The sequence below is a fragment of the Zerene cesonia genome, chromosome 19, assembly GCF_012273895.1.
Source record: "Zerene cesonia ecotype Mississippi chromosome 19, Zerene_cesonia_1.1, whole genome shotgun sequence".
Taxonomy (NCBI): domain Eukaryota; kingdom Metazoa; phylum Arthropoda; class Insecta; order Lepidoptera; family Pieridae; genus Zerene; species Zerene cesonia.
This window is the reverse complement of record NC_052120.1, coordinates 8963729-8991194: the sequence shown is the minus strand read 5'-3', so window position 1 is coordinate 8991194 and position 27466 is coordinate 8963729. Positions and strand designations below refer to the sequence as shown.

Genomic DNA, 27466 nt, shown 5'->3' with positions numbered 1-27466 from the left:
AGGTTTAATGAGCGGCAGATTTCGGATTCCGAACGTTACGTTTCACGCAATTAATTTAAAAATAATAATTAATTGGATATGAATTAATTACCGGTAGTAAAAACGGCAGACTTAATAGGCTTCATTTGTCATTTATTCTTACTACAATTTTCGTATGTGGCAATTTTTATACTTAAAATTTGTAGATATTTAAATGATTTAGGAATCTCACGCTTTCGTGAATGGAAACTTTAATTTAATCATTAATCAAAGAAAACATTGAATTTTAGAATTATGTAGCTGTTATACAAACAAGGCCAGTAGTAGTCTAACAACAACGTGCGAAGCTAACGGGAGGCGGAAATTATAAAATCAAAATATAATAAAGTTGTGAAATATCATCGCACCTACGCCATACTAAAAAAAGACAAATTGGCCTATCGGTGAATATGGTATCATTTTCCAAATTATTTATGTATCTGTTACACGCATGTAGCAATTATTCTTTCACGATTAGCCATTCATTATTATTAATGAATTGAAATTCCCAAGTTTTAACTAATACGTTTTATTATTTATTATTCATATATGCCTAGTTTTGCGTCGTAAATCAAAGATGAAACAATTAAGAGATAATATACATGTATTGTATAATGCCTTGTTTTTTTGTCCCCGCGTTTATAATTAGAAGCTGTGTGACGAAGTTGCCATTTAAGATAATTTTTTTAACCTGTAATTAAAAATGGTATATATTCTAGAAAACTTATCTCTATAAATAAATCTGAGTGCAAATTTGAAACATTTACCGCTCGCATCCATTTTGTAGTAATCAAAAACCAGATTCGGTAACCGTAGTCTCATAAAAGCTTTGATGCTACTAAAACCAGATAAAAATTAAAACCCGCCATCTTGGCATAAACAATTAGTGAAACAATTTTTTTAATAACACCGATTAAGGAAGAAATGAGTTCTGTTCTTTTGGTTAGATCGGGTTCCGTGTTGTGATTTATTGACGCTTGAATATGGCAATATTGAAATTGAGTTTGTGTTCTCATTACGAAAATAAGTATTAAGATACTATTTATAGAATACTTTATACAGGTAAAAGAAAATATCTATCTGGCCACTAGTTATATTTCTTTCACCCCGTAGCTTATCTATTTGATGGATAAATTATACCATAGACTGTAGAAAACAGGATTTGAATTGGTCAGAACCCCAGGCACAGACTAGCAACGACGAAAAAACTCGAAATATGGGACAAACAAGTCCGCATTAGATTGATTGTACAGGTTTCGATCTCCACACGTCCACGTCCAACATAAACGTATTTTTTCCGCATTACCTTTCGTATTTCATACAACACTACATGTATTTTACATACAGAGGCCGATCAAGCGATATTTATGAGCGAATAAAATGCTGCAAATTCTTTGAACGCATATTGCTTGCAAACTACAGATAGATAAACAAAATGAAGTTCTATACATTTTTTTCTAACCTATCGACGCAGAGACATTCAACATCTATAGTTAGTTGCCATAATGAAAAACTAGTCTGCCCTCGCCGGTTCGCCTCCTGTTGGGATGTCTCGCTTCAAACGCTTTTTCTTTCGACCGTTCAGCCATTTTAAGAGGTAGCGTAATGTTTATTTATGGCAGGTAAAGCTTAACGTCTATTAACAACAATCATCAGGTTTTGAGCCGTTTGAGAGATATCGATGTGAATTTTATGGGGTTTAAACGTGTTTTTATAATATCGATCATTTAAGCTTATCGCAAAAAAATATTCTTACTAATTTTTAAAACGTGGAATTCACTGGCGAGTAATCGGGCCGTTTTATTGATTGCTATTTATGGTTGTAATATGTTGCGCCAAAAAAATTGTGATATTGTAATAGTTAACATTCGTTCCGATATCGCGAAGATTAATGATTTTCAAAGCTAGCAACATTATCCCTAATTCTTATTGACAGCTCCGGACCCCGAAGTGTCGTTTAGAATTATCTTATTTGGGTCACTTAAGAGGACAACGATCTCACGTTAATCCTTTTTATTTTTAAATCGTCGGCTCGCTTATTTGCATATTATCAAGGCTACGATCAAACAGGGTAGGGCGAGGATTTAGTGAAATATTTGCCGATGAAACGTTGAAGGATATCGACCCGCTATAGATTTTGATCAACAAGAATCCGCGATATGTCAGCTATTTCTATGTTCTCATGAAAATCATTCCATTTTAAATTCCGAACATTCCCTTTTATGAAAAAAAAATTACATAACGAGTTTTTTATCTGTATTTTTAATATTTCATCACTTGTGTTAGAAATTACTGTAACATTACAAAAATACTCGTTTATAAACGTAGAGTCTTCAAAATACTAGTAACGTTAAGGCGACAAACAGTAATTCAGTTAATCAATCAATACACTTTATGGATTAGTATTACACTAAAATACATACAGATTATCTTGAGAATATCAAGAAATGACCAACGAATTTCCTACTCGAGTAAATATCGATGTTGCATTTATGTGAAATACAGGGTACTCGAGTTTTTTTTATCGATTCGTTTTGTTTCATTATCTGTGGTGTGATTGTTGGTTGGGTTGCGAAATTTATGATTTAATTGCGGCTGCTTTTTCTTTGGGTGCATTGAACTAAAGCGTAAGGCGAATCACGCACTGTCAATTTTTAATGAACGTTACGGTTAGCTAAAATAAAACTAGTACAAAAACAGTATGTTGTTAAGGTATAAAATAAAATACTAAAGTTGTGTTATTTATAATACAACAGTTAAGATTTTTGTATAAGAAAACTATAGGAAGGAAAAGGAAGCCTGAAATATTTATTTACTGTATGAATCGATTATTTTTATTTAAGTATCTAGTGGAACTAACCTTAAAAAATAAAAAAAAACAAAAAATCATAATCATAACGTACTAAGCTAGATTTTAACCTATAAATTGATAGTACGGTTAGCAACGGAAACGTCTGTTATGTAACATCTGCGTAAGTATATTTTTCTACTTATGTAATTTGTTTTTTATTTAAATGAAATATGCACAGAACCTTATTTGTCCTGATAGCAATTGTTTCCAGTTCTCATTGAACCACTGAAGCGTGTAGTCAAACTCAGCGCTGATTAAATTACGTTTCGGATTTAATTTCGTTATACTTACATTAATCTTGTATTTCGTGTGAAACAAGTTTCGATACCCATATTAAAATAGTATATATGCTGCTTCGAATGTGCTCTATTTTTAATTTTATTTAATAGCAACACTATTCTATAATTATTTTAAAAAGTAACCGCCAAATCTAGACAAGCTATAAACCAATTTGTTTTCACTTTTAACGCAGAATATTGTAAAGAGTAAAAACACTGGACAATTTTAATCGCACTCACAATAAACAAGCAAACATCGCTTACGCAAAACCTATCGCGTCTATATGAATTAACAGTGTGTCAACAGATTAAAAAGAATAGCAGCTTGTGTTTTTGTTATCTGTATTTTAAGGCGCGTCTACACGCTCCAATGCACTGAACAGCGATCAATAAATAAAAATCCAAAATCCATGCACATCGTGGGGCAGACAAGGCGGACATTATCGAAACACGATAGCCCTTGCGCATAACTAACGAGTCGCCGGTTCTATTCTCGATAAAGGCAAACTGTATCGAGTCGATATTATATCAAGTGAATTATGCGTCGGCTATCGTTTGTTGAATTATGAAATCTATGGCGAGATAAATTAAGTTGTTACTTGTTTGTAGTGTGGGTTATTTCTTATATACCGTCTTGTATATTTAATATTTAACACACACACATATTTAAAAGAATAGTTAACATAATATTTATTCCATTGGACGCTCCATTTACAAGCATACCACTTCCATATGGTATATATCTATACATATGAGCAGCGCACATTGAAACAATATTTATTTTCCAAAACATCTATAATTAAGGATCTAGAATCAATCAATGTCAATGCTTGATCATTACAAGACTAGTTATATTCTTACATTTTGGTATATATTAAGTAATAATCTATTTATATATAAGAGTTTCCATTTATACTCGACAGGTGATACACATCGTTATAATACTTGTGGTACAGATAAAATTTCTATGACAATTTTTTACCATTGATTCAAAAAGCTTAAGCACAATAAATGGAATATCACTAGATAATATACGGATTTTGATGTTTTTTTAAGTACTTCAAGAGGGAGGTTTATATGTATAATAACATCTATTAAACTACTTCGTATTTAACGTGCGCGAAGCCGTGGCCAAAAGTTAGTCTTAATAATAAAACCAACAGCTGGATAGTTGTATCATGAATTTAATTTCTGCTGTATTGTAGTAGTAATATTAATATCTTAAAAGAGTAAAAAAATCACTATTCAAAAATACATTTAAAAGTGTACATAAAAAAAGCTTTTAAGTTTGAGTTTATCATATCTTAAAACTATATTTTTACAATCCAACTATGATCTAACTTTGATCTAACATAGAACATAAATACTAAAAATACCATATAATTTCATCATAGAATTCTATTTATACGATTATATTTTTGAAAGGCCTATCAATTGAATGATATTCATACCTATCTCCTCAAAATAACATAACCATAAGGCTTAGGGCAGTATTTCCACAAACACGAATTAAATTACAGTGACATAAAGCTCAGCCATAAAGGTTAGGCATTGACGTCGACGTTTATAAGTAATAAACCCATAGAAGATACGACTATATCCTAACTTTATATATATTCTCATATTTGTTCGAATTTACGATCTCATGCACTTAAAGTTATGTAGGATTCCTGGACAGAAATAACAAATGTATATTTTTAATCAATTTCTCACGTACCCTTCAATTTCATCCATATTTATTCTATTCCACCAATGAACAAATGAAGAAAAATTATTAACAAAATAATATAAAGATAACTGCCATTTTAATGCTGGCCACTTTCATGATGTAAAACCATTAAGCAGATTCGAAAAAAGAAAAATTAAACCGCGAAAATAGCTTCAGATCCGGGGCTACCACAATTCTCATTAACAGAACACCGACAGAACATCGTAATCTATCATTACAACCGAGCGTAGCCAGCCCTATAATTTCCTCACTCCCTGCAGAGATCTTCCGTCTCTTTTGTCGCTCACAAATTTTAGTAAGTCAAAAAGAGATAACAGACGCAAATGATTCCAGCCCGAATTCTCCGTACGTTTTACATTTGGAATTATATTTTATCATGAGTTGGTTAAATTTTCATTCCAAAGGTTATGGTAACTTGTTTTTAATCGTATGGTATAAAAGTGTTTCCATTTTGTATTCAATGTTTGATTAAATGTAATTTATCATACCTTTCTGTTAAAATTATTATCGTAAATAAAAAAAATGATTTAAATAATAATATAATAAAACACATACCTACATATTAGACCTTATAGTAAGAGCGCATAAAAAGTTTTAAGCGTCGAAATTAGTAATTGTAGGTATGGATAAATTTACAAACATAGTTATTTAAAATTATATAACCAAATAAAGTTCAACATTTACAATATTAGTGTGATTCAACTAATATAACAAATAATCAAAATCATACCAAATAAGCATTTCTGTCTTTCCCTATAAATGATTCAAATAGCAAGAGGAAGGGGAGGTTTTATAAAGCGTCCGGTGCATGAATGAAATATTGATGAATAATGATGGATTACAGATTTCTCTTAGCATTAAATATAACCTATAACGTACTATAGGTTTGAAAGAGTCGTGTTTATTTCTCTTTTTCTATGAAACAGCTGATAGATTTTACTAGTATCAAGTTTATAGAAAGGTCATCCTTTTAACATTTCTATACCTTTTAACATAGGCTGTAGGCCTTTTAACGTAGTTTACTTCTTATGCCTTAGACTAATAGGATAAGGCCTTTTAACGCAGTTTACTTCTTATGCCTTAGACTAGTAGGATAAGGCCTTTTAACGTAGTTTACTTCTTATGCCTTAGACTAGTAGGATAAGGCCTTTTAACGCAGTTTACTTCTTATGCCTTAGACTAGTAGGATAAGGCCTTTTAACGCAGTTTACTTCTTATGCCTTAGACTAGTAGGAATAAAAAACAGTACAAACACCAGAACAGACATAGTACAATTCAGATGATCTTAGCACAATTTACAACACGCCAACGTTATATTTAATTCACCCAGTGACCATATTAAAATAACTAACGTATCACACATCCACTCTGTCGTAACGCGTTTAATAAATTAAACGAATATTAAAAATTTAAACCCGATTGAGCACGCCTGTCATCTGTGTCGTTACAATATCGCTTCATACTCGTGGAATCCAGCCAATGACCTTAACTCCTTTGAATAAAGCCTAGTGGGTAAAAATATATCCGACGAACGCGCGCACAAATTAGCACCTTAATGTCGAGTGATAAAACACATTTTACCACTCCACCCGATAATAGATTCACATTTAACGTGATGCGATTAATATCCAATCATATTTCTCGATTAATTTCGCTACACTATAGTCTTAATATCCGTTTTAAAAAGTAACTAAAATGTTATAAAAGTATATTTTTAAAAAGACAGCACACCGCGTTGTTTTAATTGAATTTCTATAACGGTTTAGCAATTAACAGCTATGTGTAATGAATATTATAAATTATAGTTTCCGAATATGTATAATGTTCATTGAAATATTTTAAATCGATTTTAGATTTTGTAATTAGAGTAGATCAAATTTGACAAAAAATATAAGCAATTCGATATAGAACTTTTTGTTCTTTTTAAATTAATCAAATCTCTGTAGCATTTTATGTTATTTCCCGCTATTTTAAGAAGCATGTAGCATTGCCAGATTAAAATTATACATCGACGAAATGTGTACTGACTACAAAAATATATTGCAAAATCTTATTAAATATGTCGTCACAGAAATTGATATAATATATTGGTTTAAATTAACCTTTATCGCGTAATCCTTGTGTTTAATAGATCCATTATAATTCAGACGAAAATTTTTAAACTATTGTACAATGCTTTTTCGATAATTTCCTTTCTTTTCTTCTATATGACGATTTCTTTTTTTATTTAAAAACACATTTTAATTTACGAACTACCAAGTTATACTCAGACTACAAGAACTCGTATATCTATGGTAGTCATTCTACAAACAATACATTTCTTGAAATACTAAAGAACCCATTACGATCCATATGTCAGCGATGTTATTGAGAACACAATGAATTGTCAATTGACGTAAAAAGCAAGACGAGTTGATTAATATACGAATTAAATATCAGAAAACATAAAAAAATATTTAAATAAAGTACTAATCGCATCATAAAAATTCAATTTAGTATTAACCGTTTCAGCCCTGGGACGGCAAAAAGTAAATGTACTGAGATGTGGGAATGCATCGGGTAATGCAATCTTTTTCTAGCCACATTAGCTGTCTACGTTAAATGTAGCTGACATGGGCAGAAATAACTTGGCCATAGCCACCCCGTATCATAGGTGTATCAAATAAGACTAAATGAACCAATTGTTCACGATCACTGGTTTACAACAGCTTTTTCTTTTTTATTTGTTGCCAGCATTTACTTTATCTTTTGATCTGTGAAATATAAAAACTTTTTTGTTAGTTGTGTAATGTACACTTTGTTTTATAGCAAATCTTTTGTAATTATATTTTATACTTATAGAGCATTAAGATACAGCATATTTACGCAATATATTCTGTTCATGGTTGGCCAAATCATATTAATAAATTACCTAAATAAATTATCCGTATTCTTGTTTAAAAAAAGAATTTATCCCATGGCTTTTTAATTAAAGAAAAGCTAGATGTAACTCTATCGTGTCATTGGAGTTTAAATATAGTATCAGAGTCAATTAAGATGCGATTTTTAATATCCATTCAATAGCGCACGGAGTAAAAACATTGCCATCATTAAAATTCTTGACGTATAAAGGCTTTCAAAACTAGGTTTTTGCTTACATCTTGTGACATTTATATTGTATCTTAATTCACATTTATTTCAACGCATCTACACTATTAAAGATGTTTATTTTTAATTTTACTTTTCTTAAAATGGTCTGACTCTATTCGGAATGTTGCCATATTGTTTATAATAGAAATTCCGCTTGAACATAACATTGATAATTAATATGTTTCCTTATATAGTGACGCACTGAAAATATAAATAAAATATTTTATTCATAAATTATGACATATTGGTTATGTTTATCAGATTTCAATTTAAAGAGTCACTTTAATATGTCGTCTTTAAAATAAATATAATTAATTCTAGATTGCATAATGTCTATTTTAGGAAAATTTTCGAAACGGAGTTCTTTTCTTTCTTATATCATATAATTTTAAGAAAATAATAACATTACTCTCACATAATACGACATATTGGAGGATCCCTAATTTTATAGATTATGATATTCTTCAAGATTACTTAAAAGTCATAGGCATTAGGCTCTGCTGATCATCATAATTTTTCATAATGAAAAAAAAATAAAAGTATAAATAAAATTCATTACGTATGAAATGTTACATTCATTAATTGAATAAAAACAGGCCAATGAAATAAACACTTTAATTGATTGTATGTATTTCTAGGAAAATAAGCCGCTATACATCGTAATCTTTCATGATATTCTGTTCATAATATGAAATTATATCTGTAATTGTAATTACTCAGACTGTAAAGGCGTACGACTACAAAACTCCGCCACGAGTTACCGCGATATTTTAATAAAAGTAAAAAGCATTAACAAAACTAAATATTAATCCTCGTACCTTATAAGTACTGAATGCAATCGATCAGACACGCGGGAGTCCGCGGACATATCATTTTACAAGACATTCTTGTATTATATAAAGCGAATAATAATGCGCATTGCGATGCTTAATTGCTACATGCGTTTGTGGAAGGATGATAAAAATAGAGCCCAATGTGTAGGCTGTAGTTTATCGCTATCAAGTCTGTGGATTGACGTTCGAATTTTAAACATGACAGTTCGAAACTTTTTCATTCTTAATGGCTAACAGTATAGCATGTTTTATCAAGTATTAAAATTATGGTGTACCATAGATGTCATTTATTTAAATATATAATTTCGAATTTCAATTATCCGAATAAAGGAATGTAATTTACATTATCCCTGTTGTTATGAGAAAACAAAGGTGAAATCTATAATTAGGCATCCTAACCGAACGGTGAATAATAAATCTTTTTTAACACTAGCAATGAATTATACCGTAATGTTCCCGTGGACATTTTTATCTACAGCGCTATTAAAACATGACAAACACTCTCAATGTCGATTGTTTTTATCTTTTACTAACATAAAATAAGAATTGTTTTCGTTGTAAGTTTATTTTTTATGTCACAATGATCGATGTGTGTTTAATTATTAATAATAGATTATATTTTTGTTATAGATACCGATTTAATATAGAGTTTTTAAATCAACATTCCACAATGCAACTAATATATATTATTTTATAAAAAAAAATTATCTTATACATTTTGACTCTCAACGTCACATTTTGTGTGTTTGTGTGTGTGAAAAAAGGTCTCTTTTGAAACCGAAAGGCTTGCTCCATAATAACTTACGTATTATATGGCATTAAGTATGGATATAAATAACCTAGCATAAGTGAAGAACGGTAAACCGTAATTTCATTAAGATAGAGGACAGACATTTATGCCGGTTTTTACGACGCCATTGTAAATTTTCACTTTCATCGCGTTTATTGGGCCATGCTGGGGTTTGTTATAGTTTTAAACTCGTTTTTGTCTGCAATACATTAAGTAACATTAACAGTGAAATATTTTATACCCATATCCTTTATTCCTCTCGTTAATCCTTTCTTAATCCCTTTTCAATTTGAATTTTGGCAATCCATTTGTAGAAGCGTAAGATCTGTATTCGACCTTATGCCTCTCCTAATGTTCATGGGCGGTGGTAGCGCTTACCATCAGGCGACCCACCAGCTCCATTGCCGACGATGACATAAAAAAAATGCCTTGAATGCTGATTTCGCATATTACGAAATGTATAGTTTCATACGAGAGATATCACATAAAACAAAATATGCAACAAATTATTTTTTCCCGTAGATTTATTTAATCCAATTAATTAAACCAATAAAATACATAAATGAATTAAGAAGCAATTAAAAACTGTAAGTTTTGCCATTAATAACAGTAAATACCACTTGCCCTACAGTCGATGTAATTAATTCAATAGTAATTATTAATGAGAAAGAACAGACCCTCATTACTGCTTACTTAGCAAACGCGGGGAATAAAAACAAATTTTAACGATCCGAACCAATATACTCCGAAGGTCTACCAGGTGAGCAACGAATTTCATAAATACCATACGACCACACAAGGTATATCTATAAACTCTGTTCATTACATTAATTATTTCGATAACAATTTCAAGGATTATGAGAAAGATATTAAGTCTTATATTTATTAACGTGAATAAATAATTATTTCCTTTTGGATATGTTTTATACATGCATCCTTAAGAAAACTTTGAATGAAATTAATTATGCATACTTTCGTTTTACTTCATTGTTGTTTTATAAATTTTAAACTTAAAAATTAACATTAATGGACGGTTAGTTTTAAAGACCTTTTATTTATGTTTTAAAAACTGTCATGCTCAACATGTATTACTTATTGTAGTTTTATAGATACATATTATATTTAGAGCTCAAATAATTCACGCTCCTAAAGAGAAGTAACATAAAAATTACTTTCCTACTACCACTAATCGCTCCTGTACGTCAATATCTCATACTCAACTCCTAATCATAACAATCATTTTCAATTGTGTGTTATTTCATACATTTGAGCCTACATTAGCTCATATATAACGAAGGAAACTATATGCTATGCAAATTATTGCATAAACGCCCTCGTAACCGATATAGGAAAGTGAAACAATCATATGCATAGGAAATATATATTTTTTTTAACAATCGATGCGTGTTACCACACGTTAAAATTAGAAAACTGTTACCAGTAACAAACAGATTTATACAACGCGTTATATCAGTAATTAATCTGTGGTAATGCACGCGATTCATTTTCGATGCGCATAACTTAATGGACAGTGATCTTGAGAGAAATCGAAATCGAAATGATCGTGATGCAAACTGCACTTTCATTTACATAATGGCACGTATTTATTATAAATACTAAGCTGAGGATGAAAAGGTTTAAGTTTTCTTAACGTCAATTAAATAAATATTACTTTTATTTATGGAATATGAAATGCAGAATTATAATTTAATTCTATAGTAAACCATTGGCTATTCTATATTCGAACAAAATTGTGTTCCAAATTTAAAAACAAATTTGCATGTGACACAAAGAGCGAGTTGGAGTAACAATAAATAATACGTTATTTGAAATTTCCATTAACTTTTTAAATCTCAGGCTCTGGTTGAACGGAATTCAGGCCCATAAATCTAAACGGTTACATCATTAACAATCGCGTGACTATGAACCATAAGGGAACGTGTCCTGCGGGTGTTTACGACTATTTAAGTTTTGCTAGACCAATTTATTGAGGAGCCTTCACTCACGTATAGATTCATTAAAATGGCAGACCGAGATAAGAGGATCACCCATAGTCAATGGCATCCACATGCTATGGTATTATTGAACAATAATTTAATTTATTGCTGCTGGATCGTCGTAATGGAATAATAAAAGTTCTTGTATTGTATTTATAAAATATGGTTATGAGTTACGGCAATGCAAAGGACAACAACGCTATTTTTGCAGTACAGTTTTTTATTCGTATGAAATATGCATTGCTTATTATGACAGACGAAAATGCTTTTCATCGAAGGTATAGTCGTCATATAGGCTAAGACGTTATATTCAGAATGAATTCCTGTGTTGACACATTGCTTAACCCCAGACAAGTATCATATTAATAAAGAACATTAATGACGTGAAATTAATGTTTGAATTCATATTCAATACTACCAAAAATACATTCATTCGAAACCAAGTCCATGGATTAAAAAAATAAATTAGGAATTTCGAACTAAACGCAAAAACGCGGGTGCCCATCCTACGCGCGCAATCAAGCGGTAACCATGGCAACGCGCGGAATCCAACATGGCTGCCGTATCTTATCAGGTTATTGAAGATGTTAGCCGGCAGTACCGCTACTGATGTAGTTTAAAGACTGCTAATGTGGGCGCTATTTGTGAAAAGCGTAAGTAATAAATCTTCATGCCGTTTTGACATAAACTCTGACGTGTATTAAGCAGGTGTCGCGAAACACAGTTGGCTTTTCGGAAAGACGTGATGGATTCATATTTCATACTCCGTGTTGGTATGTTCTAAACTAAAGAACAAATAAACAAAACCGAACAACACTAACAGATTTTTAAATCGTATAAAAGACTGGTAAGTGTTAATTTTTATGCAGTCTATTCTATATAGCATATTAGAACTAAATTATTTCTTTCGACACCCCAATTTTAAACTTTTTAATAACTATCACCAATAACTGTTTAAACACACAAACCTCCAACATTTATGTGTGGTATTTCGCCGATTTTTCATTGTATCCTTTAAATAGAGGACATTGTAATTGAATGAGAATATAACTCTAATATAATAAACCGTTTCAAACAGTCTATTCAAGCTCCATAAGCATAACGATTAAAATTCAGGCATTACCCGTATTGGGAAACAATCTTGAACTACGTCGGCGTATAAATGGGGAAATTTAGTGTTTATATCTATATAAAACATTTAAATACAGTTAAAATACTATTGGCAATCTTTTTCCTGTAGATGTGATATTTAGATAGATATTTATATATTTATTTCCATTCCAACTTGTTAAAAAAATTAAATACACAAATAAATTAAGATTGCTTTATGTAATAAAAACCAAATAAATTTTAAACATAGAACTACTTTCATAAGACAGACACCAAGCAACATGAGTTCAATCTAACCAAAACATTTAATTAAAGTACAGTGCGCGAAACAAGTTCAATCCCGATGTCACTATATACGAGACCTAAACGTTAAATGCCTCCACACATTCTCACAATCCCAACAATTGTATTTACTTCGATCCCGAGTAGGCACACGTACGCCGCTATCTCGATCGCTTTGTGATCATATCCCATCTAATCTGTACATTGTAACTTATAATTTGCAACGTTCAAATGGAGTATTATAAAGCCATTGAAAATATAACATGCTAAATACGAATGTAAGCCCGTGTGTAATCAAATAATGAGATAGAAGCATATGAAAGGCAAATGCTTCATAGCCATTTCCTTCTAAGTTCCGCGTGTATTTTAAAATACTTATAATATATGAATGCAATGCAATGTTCTGAAATGATTCAGTGGATGTAGTTTCAACAACCAGGATTGATGCAAACAATATACAATATTTATTTTAAGAAGTACCTACTCTTACATCCCAGAAGCACATTGGTAGCTCAGTCTAATTAGTCGTTTATACGGATATTATTGTAAAATATAGATAAACCTATTGGGGCAATAGTTCTTCAATATAATCATACTTTCCTCAATCTATACTTATGTAATAGAGCTAAAAGATACCTAAGAAACATTAACATTTTTAAAGTCCAGTCATACCCACATACTACGGCTTCACCCGCGTAGCAAAAAGAGGACAGTCTAAGGGGTTTTCCGCAAATAATTCCTGTTCTCGTGGATTTCCTTGTCCCAAACTATATATGTACAAAATTTTCATACAAATCGGTCATTAATAATATTAGAATCAATAGTGATTTGTTACTATATTAAAAATACAGATCACTTTACAAATTCCACAAACAGTTACTCTCAGTAAACGCTGCATCGTTTTTAGCGCCGAGAAAAAACCGCATCTATTCACTAATGGGGATATCACGGCCGTCTATCATAATGCTTTCACAGAAACAACTAGCCCTACCCGTTGGCGAAAAAATCTCTTATCTGCTTCAGCACGTATAAGGAAATCTGATAAAGCATCTTTAGCTAATAATGTAGGACAGAGCGAGCCAATATAATGAAACGATAGAAATACTAATCACGTGCGATGTTCTAGCGTAAATACGTAATGGGTACAGGCTAGGCCGATAACCTTATATGAGAATTTAATGTATATTAACATATCATAGGGAACTTAGTATATGCAAGATATATGCTATTGTTGTTCGAGGTGTCGTTTACGAAATAATGTCGTATTGAATGAAAATTACAATTGCATGGAAGGAAATTTTTTTAGACAGACCTAGGGTTTTCCCAGGATAGCTCGCATTCCCGTGGGAGTTCCGGGATGAAAACTATGTTATGTCCTTTTTCAGGTCTTCAACTTTCAACAAAATTCATTCAGATTGGTTCAGACGTTCTTCATGTATGCAATATATATTATAAATTGTCGGGTATCTCCCATTTAAATAAAAAAGGTTATATTATTGACTTGCATAAACAATATGTATGTGAACGGAAGTTGCAAACATAATTGCTAGCCAAACCATAACAAGGTTAAATGCCCACGCAGTTACATAATAAATGTATTGAAAGTTACACCTACAGGTGCAAAATCAATTAAATTAGTTAATTGGTCCAAATATATTCGCTAATTTGAAAAGATTTGAATATCAACTATTGGAATCAGACTTTTTCATTTTAGTTAATTAATGTGGAACAATATGTTAGGAAACTAAAATATATAAATTTTAAGTAAACTCGTCAACCAAATTATTATTAAATTACGATGTTATTACATACACTTGAATAATATACATCGAAATTTAAAAAACAATAAACAATAACCCACATAAACTAGCGATAGTAAATTACTTTATACAAACTTGTCATATACAATTCCAGTCGCCCGCCAAAAGCTTATTGGTTGAAGCGCCTCAGGCACCATACGCTGTTTAAATTTCAATTTAGATCGCAATTTGCGATGCGATCCAGCCCTCGCCGAAACTCACATCACTCCATAAGATAGATTTATATCCCACACTTATGACTATGTTTCGTATATTAAAACGAATTAACCGTAAGTTATTACCTGACGGATTCGACCGATAAGATTTAATGAAAATCAGGTGGTTTTTTAACAAATTCGCATCCCGGGCGGGGAGCAGATAAAAGAAATTGATCTGTCTCAATAACTAATTGTCGAGACTTGTTTATCGTAATTGCGTACGAACAATGTTTAAAGATTGTTGATAAGTTTTAGTGGGACGAAGTAAAGTTTTGTTATTAAATAAATTCCGAGATATATTGCGTTCGCGCTTCGTTATGATGGAGGATAAAGGGGAGGCGTGTGTATTAACTCTCGAGTACTGGTCCTCGTTATGGATTGACTTGATTAAAATACGTAATAATAAAATTGTTACAACGTCTAATGCCGGCACGATAGAATATTCATTATATGTACTATGAAGTATTTGTGTAAAATTCCCCTGAACTTATATTCATAGCTTTATTCTATTTTTTCAAATGCGTTATAATACTGGGGTTGGTGGGCTCAACTATTATACGATACTGCGTTACTACGATACCTTTCTGCACTGCTTCAGCGGATAATATACAAATAGACTTAAGTCAATAATTAATGTAATTAAATTGTCGAGTTTATTTCGATCGTGCACCGATAACGATAGCGATGACTTTTTACTTGTATTATAATCTACTTATTATTGCCACAAATGAAGCACCGTAACCTTTATACGGAATCTGCGTTCTGCTAATAGAATACACCATACCTCCCACAGCGTATCTTGCAACAATTACTCCAGGAAGGAATCCAATAGCCCACAATTATTACATAGCAACAGCTCGAAACGTTGCCTGACATTTCACTGGCATTTTCAGCGACAACCCGACATAATCATTCGACACGACTCATAGAAACTTTCACAAATTTTGAATACAGACCGGGTATAATGAACCATATCGTTAGATGTGGGTTAATGGCCGAGTTTCCAAAAGTTTTCTATGAGTAAATAGCGTAATAAAACCTACAATCATGAAATGACTCTATCCAATACAGTTATGATTAATACGTACGACTGGTCGGCCTATAAATGTATCATCGGAAGCTGTAATCATGGACACGCAGAGAAAGTTCTATCATTTAAATTCTTATAGAAAAATATTGGTCGCGTATAGCATTAAACGCAGTAAGCTTTAATTGGCTGCGGTAATGAAGTTTGTATTTTCTAAACAGATTGCGTTTTTTAACGTTTCTACCATTTTTATGGGAATTTGAGTATCTGAGGTTTTAAATGACAATGAGCAATTATACCTAATGTGGAATATATTGTTATGTATAGTAATATATGTTTCAACTAAAAGTGATTTCGTTTTTGTATAATATATTCTTTTAAAGTGATAAACATGCATTTTACAAGATTAAGAAAGTAATTTAAAAGCTCACCTTTAAAATACAGCTGCCGACCGCTTCATTCTCCGGCACGGTGACATTGTAGAAGGATTGGTCGAATATCGGCTCGTTGTCATTCACATCCAGCACTGTCACTAGCAACGTGGCGGTTGAGGACATAGGAGGATTACCACGATCACTCGCCACCACCGTCAAACGCGGCATAGGATTCGTCTCACAATCGACACGGGATCGAGTTGTAACTAGACCAGAACGCTCATCGATCAAGAACCAATCTGACTGGGGAGTGGGAAGCAAAGAGTAACGTATTTCCGAATTTTCACCCTCGTCTACGTCACTGGCTGACACTTGCAGTACTGGAGTACCGGGCGCAGCGGCCTCTGGGACACTCGTTTTATAAACGCTTTCAAGAAATACTGGGGGATTATCGTTAACATCTGTCACTCGCAGATTGATTATACGCGAAGCGTGCAATGGAGGCGAGCCTTTATCAGTTGCAACTACATTCAACGTGTACGAAGACTGAGATTCGCGATCTAACGGTAAAGCAACTACCACTAAGTATATGATATTATCATGCGTCCGCAAATCGAAATGTCCATCGCCACCGCTTAAAGTTACGTTAACGTTTGAGTACTCCGTTTTCGAATCAGGATCGTGTACAGATATTCTAGCCACGAATTCATCTAACTGCGCCGCCTCTGATATTTTTGGCGTAGCGTCATCGCTTAAAAATATCACGTCAATTGTAGGCTGGTTATCATTTACATCAGTAACACGTATTGATACAAATGCTGTTGTCTCTAACGGCTGCGCGCCTTTATCTCTAGCGACAACGACTAATTCATGTAATTCTTTGGTCTCGAAATCTAAAGCTTTATTTACAGTAATTTCACCTGTATTTGGGTCTATTTTGAACATATTTTCTTTGTCACTCTGTCTTCTATTAATAGAGTATTCAATTAAACCGTTTTCACTTGCATCAGAGTCCGTAGCGAAAACTTTCAACACTGCAGTTCCTACAGTAGCATTTTCAGGTATCATAGCTGAATATGCGCTTTCAGCGAATACTGGCGGGTTATCATTTACATCTAAAATAGTAATATTTACAGTCATTGTCCCTCGCAAGGGTGGCGTTCCACCATCCAATGCTTCTATGACCAATTCATAATGGTCTGTCGTTTCTCTATCAAGAAAACCATTAATTTGAAGATCTAAATACAGAACGCTGTCACGTTCTCTATGTGATGATAGTCTGAAAGCGTTATCTGTATTCCCCGACACAATATTATATCTTTGGGTATTGAAAATGTCTAAATCCTGATCCTTAGCGGGATTGAGTTTCCTCTTGACATCTCTAGGTGTGTTTTCGGAGAACTCAACGTTCATGACCGCGGTGGGGAATGTGGGAGCGTTATCGTTCTCATCAGACACGCGGACGACTACGCGGATATTATCACCGCTAGCGGGGATAGCGACTAGAGCGTAATGGTCCCTATTCTCTCTGTCTAATGGCACTCGTGTCCGTATTTCTCCAGTGTGGGGATCTATTTTCAGGTCGTCATTAACGGCACTACCGAGGACCGGGACGATGGTGTACGGTGGGGCGGCGTCGGGCAGTTCGTCCCCGAGGTGGCCAACAAGGGCGCCTGCGCGGGCGTTCTCTCGGACGGTGAACTCGCGTACGTGCTCGCCGGCCGCCGAGGCGACCAGAAGACAGATAATTGCGCGCAACATCGCGCGACTGTTGCTCTCACCGCTCGCGCATTGTCACTGAAACCTGGAATTGAAAGAAACAACATTATTGTATCGGATATCCTCTATTTAAAATTACTATATGCAATTTAATTAGTACGTGGGATCCAAGTTATTTCAGGAAATTTATAGCTAGCCCCTTTCACTGAATTTAACAATTGTGGATTGCATAAAATTATTGATATCCTTTACATAAATACACAAGTTTTATTATTGACTAGCGATACGCCCCCGCATCGCCCGTGGTACATATATAGCCTATAGCTTCCTCAATAAGTGGGCTATCTAACACTGAAAAAATTTTCAAATCAGACCAGTAGTTCCTGAATAAGTGCGCTCGAACAAACAAAAAAACTCTTCAGCTTTTCAATATTGGTATAGATTTATGATTCACAATAATTAAAAGAATGAAAATCTTTTCACTTTTTACTCAAATCCAAACTTATAATAAAATGAACATTTATAAAAGAATTATGTCGGATGTAATTCAAAAAACATTTCAAATTAAACAAAAGTTCTTGTTACTAAAACCCATTTAACTGTCGATGAAGTTGGCAAATTACAAAGTTTCACACAAATTCAAAGAGATACGCCGGTCTCGATTATTTAATAATTCATACACATGAGACAGGAGTCACATAGCTGGGATTAGCGAAAGGCGATTTGAACTTTAAACCACTAATACCGAAATATATCATATAAATAGTTAAAGAATGGTTTAAGAAGAGAGAAGTTTGTACCGAGAAGACTGCTTTTTTCAGTAATAGAATGTTTATAAAATAGCTGTATTACAATTGGTCGGGTTATTAACTTATAAACGACATTATACAGCTTTTCTTCCTTATTACATAACTAGCTTTTGTCCGCGGCTTCGCACGCGTTAAATTCGGAGTAGTTTAACAGATGTTATTATAAATATAAACCCTCCTCTTGTATCATTTTATCTATTAAAAAAACGCCATCAAAATCCGTTGGGTAATTTTAAAGATTTATGCAGGGGCATAGGAATAGAGAAAGCGACTTTGTTTTATACTAAGTAGTGATGGCACGTTTCTCTTTATCCCCGAAATCCAATATAGTTATTGACACTACTAAGGGGTCTATAGGCCCAATTTTCTTTGTTGCCAAATTCCAAATGCGTTATTAACAATACTAAGGAAGAATGGAATCGCTATCCGCTAGCATAGACAGAGCAACATATCTAAGACCGGTATCACCATTAACACTAGCGGGACTCGCGGCTATACTCGGGTGAATGGCAGATAGCGAGCCGAGTGCAAAGTGGATGATACATTTTTAAATTGCAATAGTGCTTATGTGTTTTATCGCGAATGTGTCATGTTCAAGTTTAATTAAAAATGTGAAGCCTTTTAGTTATTGTATAAATTGATACTTTTTGTTGAAACATCTCTAATTTGTAACTATTAGAAAATATGTATTATATTGAAGTAGCTTGTGTATGCGGTAGTTTTTTTGTATGTGTCCTTTCCTTTATTCCCCTTGCCAATCCTGCCCAATTTAAAGTCGGTAATCCATCTGTAGAGGCATAAGGACTGCTATGGACAATACGCCTCTCCAAATGTTCATGGGCAGTGGTAGAGCTTACCGTCAGGCGTACCACTAGCTCTATTGCCGACGGTGACATAAAAAAGTACACTTCTGATTATGTTTCTATGATTATAATTTGCACAGTGATTATACAAATACACGTGAAATACATAACGCATAAGTCGAAATAAAATGCTTTAATCCATTAATTTTTTGTTCTCTTATTAAAACTCACAGCAACATTTTTAATTTACACACTAGCCTTATCACAAATAAAAATCATTTATATACATAACTACATCTGGAATATTTCACAACATCGAATTAATAATAGGCTCTTTGATAATTCCGCCATTCCGTATATAAGCTGGCATTAATTATTACCACAAATTATTACATTTTTATAACAATGTAATTTGCAATTTTAGTACTAACGAGTCAAATTAATAATTATTATTTTTTGGCCATAGTGCAAATGAGTTCTATTGTAAATGGCATTTATGACTGTAATTTTAATCAAGATGAACATATATTTAACAATAACACTTAATGGGCCATAATTCTTGAAGCTAATTCTGAATTACGAATGTTATACCTTTGTTACCCAATCTTGTAATAACTAATACTCGACCACTGAATAGTAAATTGACGTGCACAATACATTGATTGGATTATATTATTGTAGCGTAAAGCAATGTATTGATAACCTTCAATGTACTTCAAAGTAGATAGTTTATAATTATTAAAAAATTCCAATATGTCATACCTTACTATACGTACACGCATATGTCTTGTATATAATCACAACTAATGACCGGTCATTTTATCTCAACTTTGTACGTGAACAATAGGTAGAACAAATATATTTTTATGTCCGTCTGTTCGTTGCCCGGGGCTTCATTGTAAGGATCCTTTGTTGACGTATGCGCAGGTAGCCACATCGGGCTCAGTGCCAAGCTATTAGCGAGGAAATTTTAGGTACTATTGTTTCACTTAAAACAATAACACACTAGGATTTAACTATGTAGTTAGCAGGTGTACCACACATTGGCTTTTTACACACACATGTATGTATGCATACACATACATAACTTTTTTGAGCCTTCAGCTTTTGTTTCTTATTAATTTATCCTTAGGAGTTGTGTACATGAATGTGATAGTTGTATCAAAATTATAAGGTTTTATTGTAGAGGGCTTTTATGAAACATATTACACTCACTCTATATTAATACTCTTCTAAATAATAGTAAAAATAAATTTTCTGTAAATAACATTGAAGTGCTACGGAATAAGAGGCTAACCGATTTGCTTTTTTTTTATTTTCATATAAAATATTATTGATATGGAAATAACTTGCACAGCACCACCATTAGTTGCTTCAATATATTAACCAATTAACAGAAGAATTTTTTAAATATATCACAAAAAAAAAGTAAAATAACAAGTTCCAAAAATCCTCGTATCCAAGCATTCGCGTTCGTCTAGATAATAAAATCAGTTTTTTATTGCCAGCCACGATCCGTAAAGAGCAGGCGATTGTATACGAAATATATACATGTATTATGCACTTATGTTGCCACATTTTATTGATGCCTAAATGAAAAGTTCGATCATATTCCTAGAATGAGTTCGAAGTGTTATCTAAAGTAAATTTTAAGTACGTTATAAGTGCATACTTATTTATAATAGTGATCGAAATTGTCTGTCTAGAAAATAAATCGAGTTTCCAGAATAATTTAATTTTATGTTGCTAGCTATCTTTAAATATACTATTTCAGATAAGCGTAAATTGATATGTTTTTTATATGTTTTTTTCAATCTAAATTATATTCCAGTGACTTAAAATACATATATAGGTATATAAAATAAAAAAGTATATTGACAACGACTGTTATTAAAAATTAGACACGAAAAACTAAATGCTTGTTCAAATAATTTGTAACACAAACTCAACAGAAACGCCAAAAATTATTCAGTGATCTAAAAAGCGAGATATATCTAAGTAAAAATGTATTAAATTGCTCGCAAAGCGTCGGCGATGGCCAAAAAGCCGCCTCAGTGAATTAACGTCAAAAATCCCGCGCATGCTCCGGCCGGTGGACGTTCACCATTCCTTCCCAAAGATTATACTATGCGCGAATAAGTTATTGTGCGATTCCTAAACGATAATCTTGAAGGTCTGTTCGATTTTTGTTTATTTTATATTTTTAAATTTTTTTAAGGATGGTATTAAATTATTTTTTTATTTCTTTATGGTCAGTGACATATCACTGGCCGTAAAATAAACATGTCATAACATAGACAAGGAATATAATTCATAATTTTCTTTGTTATTATTATTTTAGTTCATTGTTTAAAATTATAGAAAAATATCTACACCTAGGTAAGGGTTGCTAACTCAAATATAATCCCTACTATCTCTACTGATATTATAAATGCTAAAGTAACACTGTCCGTTTCCTCTTCACGCCTAAACCATTGAACAGACTTGGATGAAATTTAATACAGGGATAGTTTGAGACTCAAGAAAGGACATAGAATAGAAAATCGACAATATATCATGACAATTTTTATAATGTATAAAATATGCTAAACAGTGCTATACTTATGTTGTAAGTTATGACACCTCAACCTCTGTGAAGTGATAAACGTTCGTTTTATAACATTATTAACTTATACTACAACAATTCAAATATGGAATGCCTACATAAAATTTCCATAAAAAGGCGACCAACACAATGAAGACTTTAATAAAAATAGAGTCCATTCGCATAAAGAAACTCCAATGCCCTACTTTGCATTGAATATGATGGTTATCAATCGATGCTTTGTACCATTCGTATCAACACGCCTGTAGCTGTTTCATAAACATAAAATATCTCAACAATTTTTGTCAATAACAACTTTAGCATTTTTAAAATATCCAATAAGACATGGCGGCAAATTCAAAATGGCGCGTAGGTGTAACAGACTAAAAAATTCGTGTTATTTCTTTATTAAGCAGTGTAAATTCTGTCCCCTTACACCGTTTGATGTAATTTACGAGTAAGTAATACAATCTTCGGACGATTTTTCGCCGATAAACGAAATATATTGTATGTTCCTTACATATTTTTTGTCTTTTTGGAAGAGTGATGGTGACTTTTATACACGAAAAAATATATGATAATTATAATATAATGGGATTTGTCGATGTTAAGAGAGAAGAAAAGAAAATGATTTGCTTTTGTTTTTGGCAATAATAATAAATAATCAACATAAATATATTCTTAATGATAGCTTAATAACAGCTTTTTTCGTATTTAAACGTATTTATGTGGAAACCAAACATTATGTTTACGTTTGCCTTAGGGTAAATTAAAAATGTCGCTATAAATATCGAATAAAAATAAGAGCATTGCATTTAAATCAATATTTTTAATAATTATGTTAAGTTATAATATATTACGTTAATCTAGTATTTTCTTGTGTTTGATTTTACGCGAGTATCATACATTTAGCAATTAAAAACTTTTTAACGGATTCTAAACGCGATTTATTCATTATATTATTAAACCGACGTTTCAAACACTTTACAGCGAGCGTGGTCACGGGGAGACCAGTCTTAAAAAGCTTTTAATTTCAAAATTTACGTTAATCTTTTATTTTAGACAATATACAGTTGAGTTCATTTTGCATTTAAATGCATAAAAAAATATTTCGGTTTCTTTTTATGTAGTGTCTGAATAAAACAGTGATTGAAGCTTAATAAACTAAATCATTGATAAGATAAACTACTTTGTATTAGGAAACTTGAAAAATTATAATAAGTTCGATATTACCTAGTATAATATTATTACCTATGCTATTAGTAATGCTTAATAATATATAACATAAAACATAGATTGTATAAAAATTACCCATCTAAATAAACACATACTAATGAATGAATAAAATATTGCGTATAATCTGTGCTTTTGACGACCATTTTTTTACCCTGTTATAATTTATCAATTTTAGTTTCAATGGTAACTTCGCCGCTGTAATGTATATTTAATACGAAAATGTAGTTAATTGACGAAATGCATTTGAACATGATATTTTGACATAACGCGAATATTATTCTAATATTAAAACTTCTTAATATTTTCCGCCAAGCGGGTTCAAAACCCACTAATATTTTGAATGGAACTGGTTCTAGGATCGACAGACACGCGTTATCAAATAATTTTTTTTTTTTGTTTTAAAATATGTATATTCTAAATAATATTATACGGATATTCATTAAAGTGATTATTGATGTTTTATCTTAAGTTTCATTAATGAATTTTGATAAACGAAAATTGTTATTTTATTAATAACTTAGGAAGTCGGTTATAATAGTTCCTATTACTTAGAAACATAAATATTTTTAGTAATCCCTAATAGGCTGATTGAATTTCAAATGAAATATAATACCCGCCTTATAAACAATATATTATCTTAAATATTCAACTATTAAATATAGTAATAGATTATTTAAAACAAAATAATTTACTTCCAACCAAACTTAGTATCTCAATTATAAAACATATGAATTTATTATCCCAGATAAATTCTTTGGACTTACCATTCTCTTCACTTATCGAAACAAATTGCATAATTACAAATCGCCAATAAAAAACCGCCGTGCGATTGTGTCCTAATGATTACCATGTATATTCTATCGGTTGAAGAAAAACAAGTCTTTAGCCAGTTGAACGTAGATAATTAAAAAATCTCATATACAGTTAAGTCATCAAGTTTGTATTACGTATGGACAGGTAATTTTATCATTACTTTAAATTGTACAAAATCGCTTCCTTGTTTAATTGCCTGTAAGCAAAGCGGACGAGTTATATTCTGTTTGAGCTTAGAAAGAAGCATTCTGAGAAATGGAGCGGTAAACCTCATAAATGTCTAAATTAGTGATCACTTAAGTACATATTATGTTTTCTAGTGTATATGAAGTATACTGAAATTTAAATGAAATGAAGTTATTTGTATAACTGTCTTGTGTATAACTCATGTACTTTTTAACCTACCGATACAATTGTTAATATTATCTTCCTAAAACTTCTTCTAACTTCTTTTTCTTTTTTGTATCTACTATTGTAAGGAAGCTTTTTAGGTATAAATATATTTTGTACCAAAGATAAAACAAGAGTTAGATGTTTTACAATTTACGAGTAATATATATGTTACTGTTACAAATTATAATATTACTTCTAGAAACTAATACGATTTATCGTATTATAATTGATTCTAGAGTTACTGATAGCTATTTATTGCGCAATTTTCCCTAATCCTATATCTATAGAAAGATATTTCACAGATAACTTCACAGGCTGTGGTATTAAAATAGTTTGAATGTTTTTGTACGACCTCCTTAAAACTTTTATTTCTTTTATTTTCATTCTGGAGTGATAAGAGTCGAATTATATTGATTTATAATGCCTTTTATGATAGCATTCAATTAATTAAGATCCTAAAATTTAGAGGGATTGAAAAATGCAATTAATACATCTACCATCCAAATAATGATCGGACTGCATTTGTACAAATCAATAACGAAAATTAGAATCTTTAACCTGAGCTGGATGCTATAAAGCCTTAGATGCATTAGGTCCAACATAAAAAGTAATTAGAAATAAAATGTGTTATCTGAAGCCGAGTCCATAAAGTGTAATGGGCCGGGTTTTATAGACAATACCAGGTGCGAATGCCTGACGACTCCGTGCTCTCGTAAGATTCGGATTTGTGCCGAGATTAAAGGCTACGTAGGAGGATGAGCTACAGATTGTTTACTAAGCGAGACTGAAAGAATTTTTGTTGAGTGTATTTCTTATTTTGCCTTATAATTTATAGATGGGACTGTATTCTGATTATAGATAGAATCGTTGCGATTATATTTAAGGTTTGAAATCTATTTCCATGTGACTTTTACACTAACATAAAGTCTAATATAGATTTTAAGTATCGTGTCTCTAAAACTTGAAAGCTCTGGTCGTTTATTGAAAGCGCGTGTGCATGTGAAAAATATTGTTTTCCTATGTTTTCTTCTCATATATAGTACAGACAGATATATCTTTGATAGCATTTCTGTTTGTTTTGATCGTGGTCCACGTATTTTTTTAACGCGTTGCTCATTATGGAATATAAAACCTTTTTAAACGACTCTTTACGATGTTTTATGGCAAGATGCATTATACCGGTTGAATTTGAAAAAGTAAGAAACTCAAAACTCTACATCACTTAACTCTTACAAAGTCACATGTAGAGCCCTTGCAAAGTACACATTACGCAAAGCTACTCGTCTACTAAGAGCACAGTGATACGCAAGCTTACGCCTTAGCTTAAAAGCGGGACCAACTTAGCAAGTTAGTCGAAACTCGGAGAACCCACCTCCAGAATCCTTTACGCAGTTCCGTTCATAATCATACGCTTTTAGCACACACAAAAGCACAACACTGCAATCCGAATTAACACTAAATACAAGAATCTAGGTAGCACTGTTTGGCACAAGTTTTCAATGGGAACGTGTAGCACGGCGTGGAGGCACACGGTCGCGGCAAGGCTCGCGGAGGCACTGGCGGCGTCGGCGGCTCCCCTCCCGCCCGCCATAACAGGTTGCTCGCATACCGTTTTGAACGCCAATTTCGAGCCTCCCTCGATAGTGGATAGGGACGTCGGTTGATCCGTGGATAACGTTATGATAACACTATACAATTATTTATACTCTGTACCCTTATCTCGCACTGTAAATTTTAAATTTTATTCCTGTATGACAGCCGTTTAGTTCGCCGGCAGCGGGTGAAGTTTTCGGTTTTATTTTTTATTCAGGACTGGTTGAATTTGAGAACACATAAAATAGTTTTATTTATTTTAATTATAATACGTGAAGTTTATTCATTCCCGCAATGTAGAGATGCGCCTGTTCAGTGAAAAAGACTTCAACGCGAGCGGATATCTTGTGCTCAATGTAGAGAATTAAAAGTCAATAGGAAATACTCTCTTTTCTCTAGAATTTGTTTTATAAAATATTCGTATGTAATGTATAGGTCTAACCATCTTTATTTACTTCAATATATTTTTTATTTATAAATACAGGATAAAAAAATCCGCTGCACATTATAAATTAATGTAATAGCGGAAATGTCAGGGGTCAAATGTATACATATAATATATTCACGTGAGTTCCACTTTTGGTTATATCATAATAGTCATAAATAACTGTAATTGCTTTCGTAAAAATGTTGGGTATTTTTCAGTATTAGTGCCTTCAGTATTAGTGATAGACACGTTTTATTACCGTTTTCCAAAGATAATTGCGTTAGTCAGAAAAGTTTTTATTTTTTATTTTTAGTTCTCTAGCAGTAGTAGTTTTCCTAACCAATTATGTTATTGGAAACATAATTCGTAGTAAATTTTTTTTTCATTCAACTAAATTGGAATATAAACAAGATAGATTTATACAAGTTTATAATATCTGTGTAATTAGGTATAATATTTCTACATTATAATTCAATATAATATAATTCAATATAATATTATTAAAATCAATATAATTAGGTATAACATTTCTACAATATTGACGTTGGAACCTAGCAAAGGCCAACTACGTCACTATGGAGTATACTTAGTCTGGCCATAAATACTGTTACACTTAATTATAAAAAAATATTACATTTGAATTTCGAATCTGTC

General features: G+C 32.2%; 1 protein-coding gene across 1 annotated transcript in view; it reads right to left on the bottom strand.

Moving 5' to 3' along the window:
- The window catches only part of LOC119834333 (protein dachsous), a 229786-nt gene extending 203439 nt beyond the window's left edge, over nucleotides 1-26347 (bottom strand). Inside the window, exons 1-2 of the mRNA XM_038358675.1 lie at nucleotides 26165-26347; nucleotides 16493-18239 (exon numbers count right to left, since the gene is read on the bottom strand). Of these exons, the coding sequence (XP_038214603.1) occupies nucleotides 16493-18196 (1704 nt within the window). The 5' untranslated portion in view covers nucleotides 18197-18239; nucleotides 26165-26347. The remainder of the gene's footprint in view (nucleotides 1-16492; nucleotides 18240-26164) is intronic.
- Nucleotides 26348-27466: the final 1119 nt, after the last annotated feature.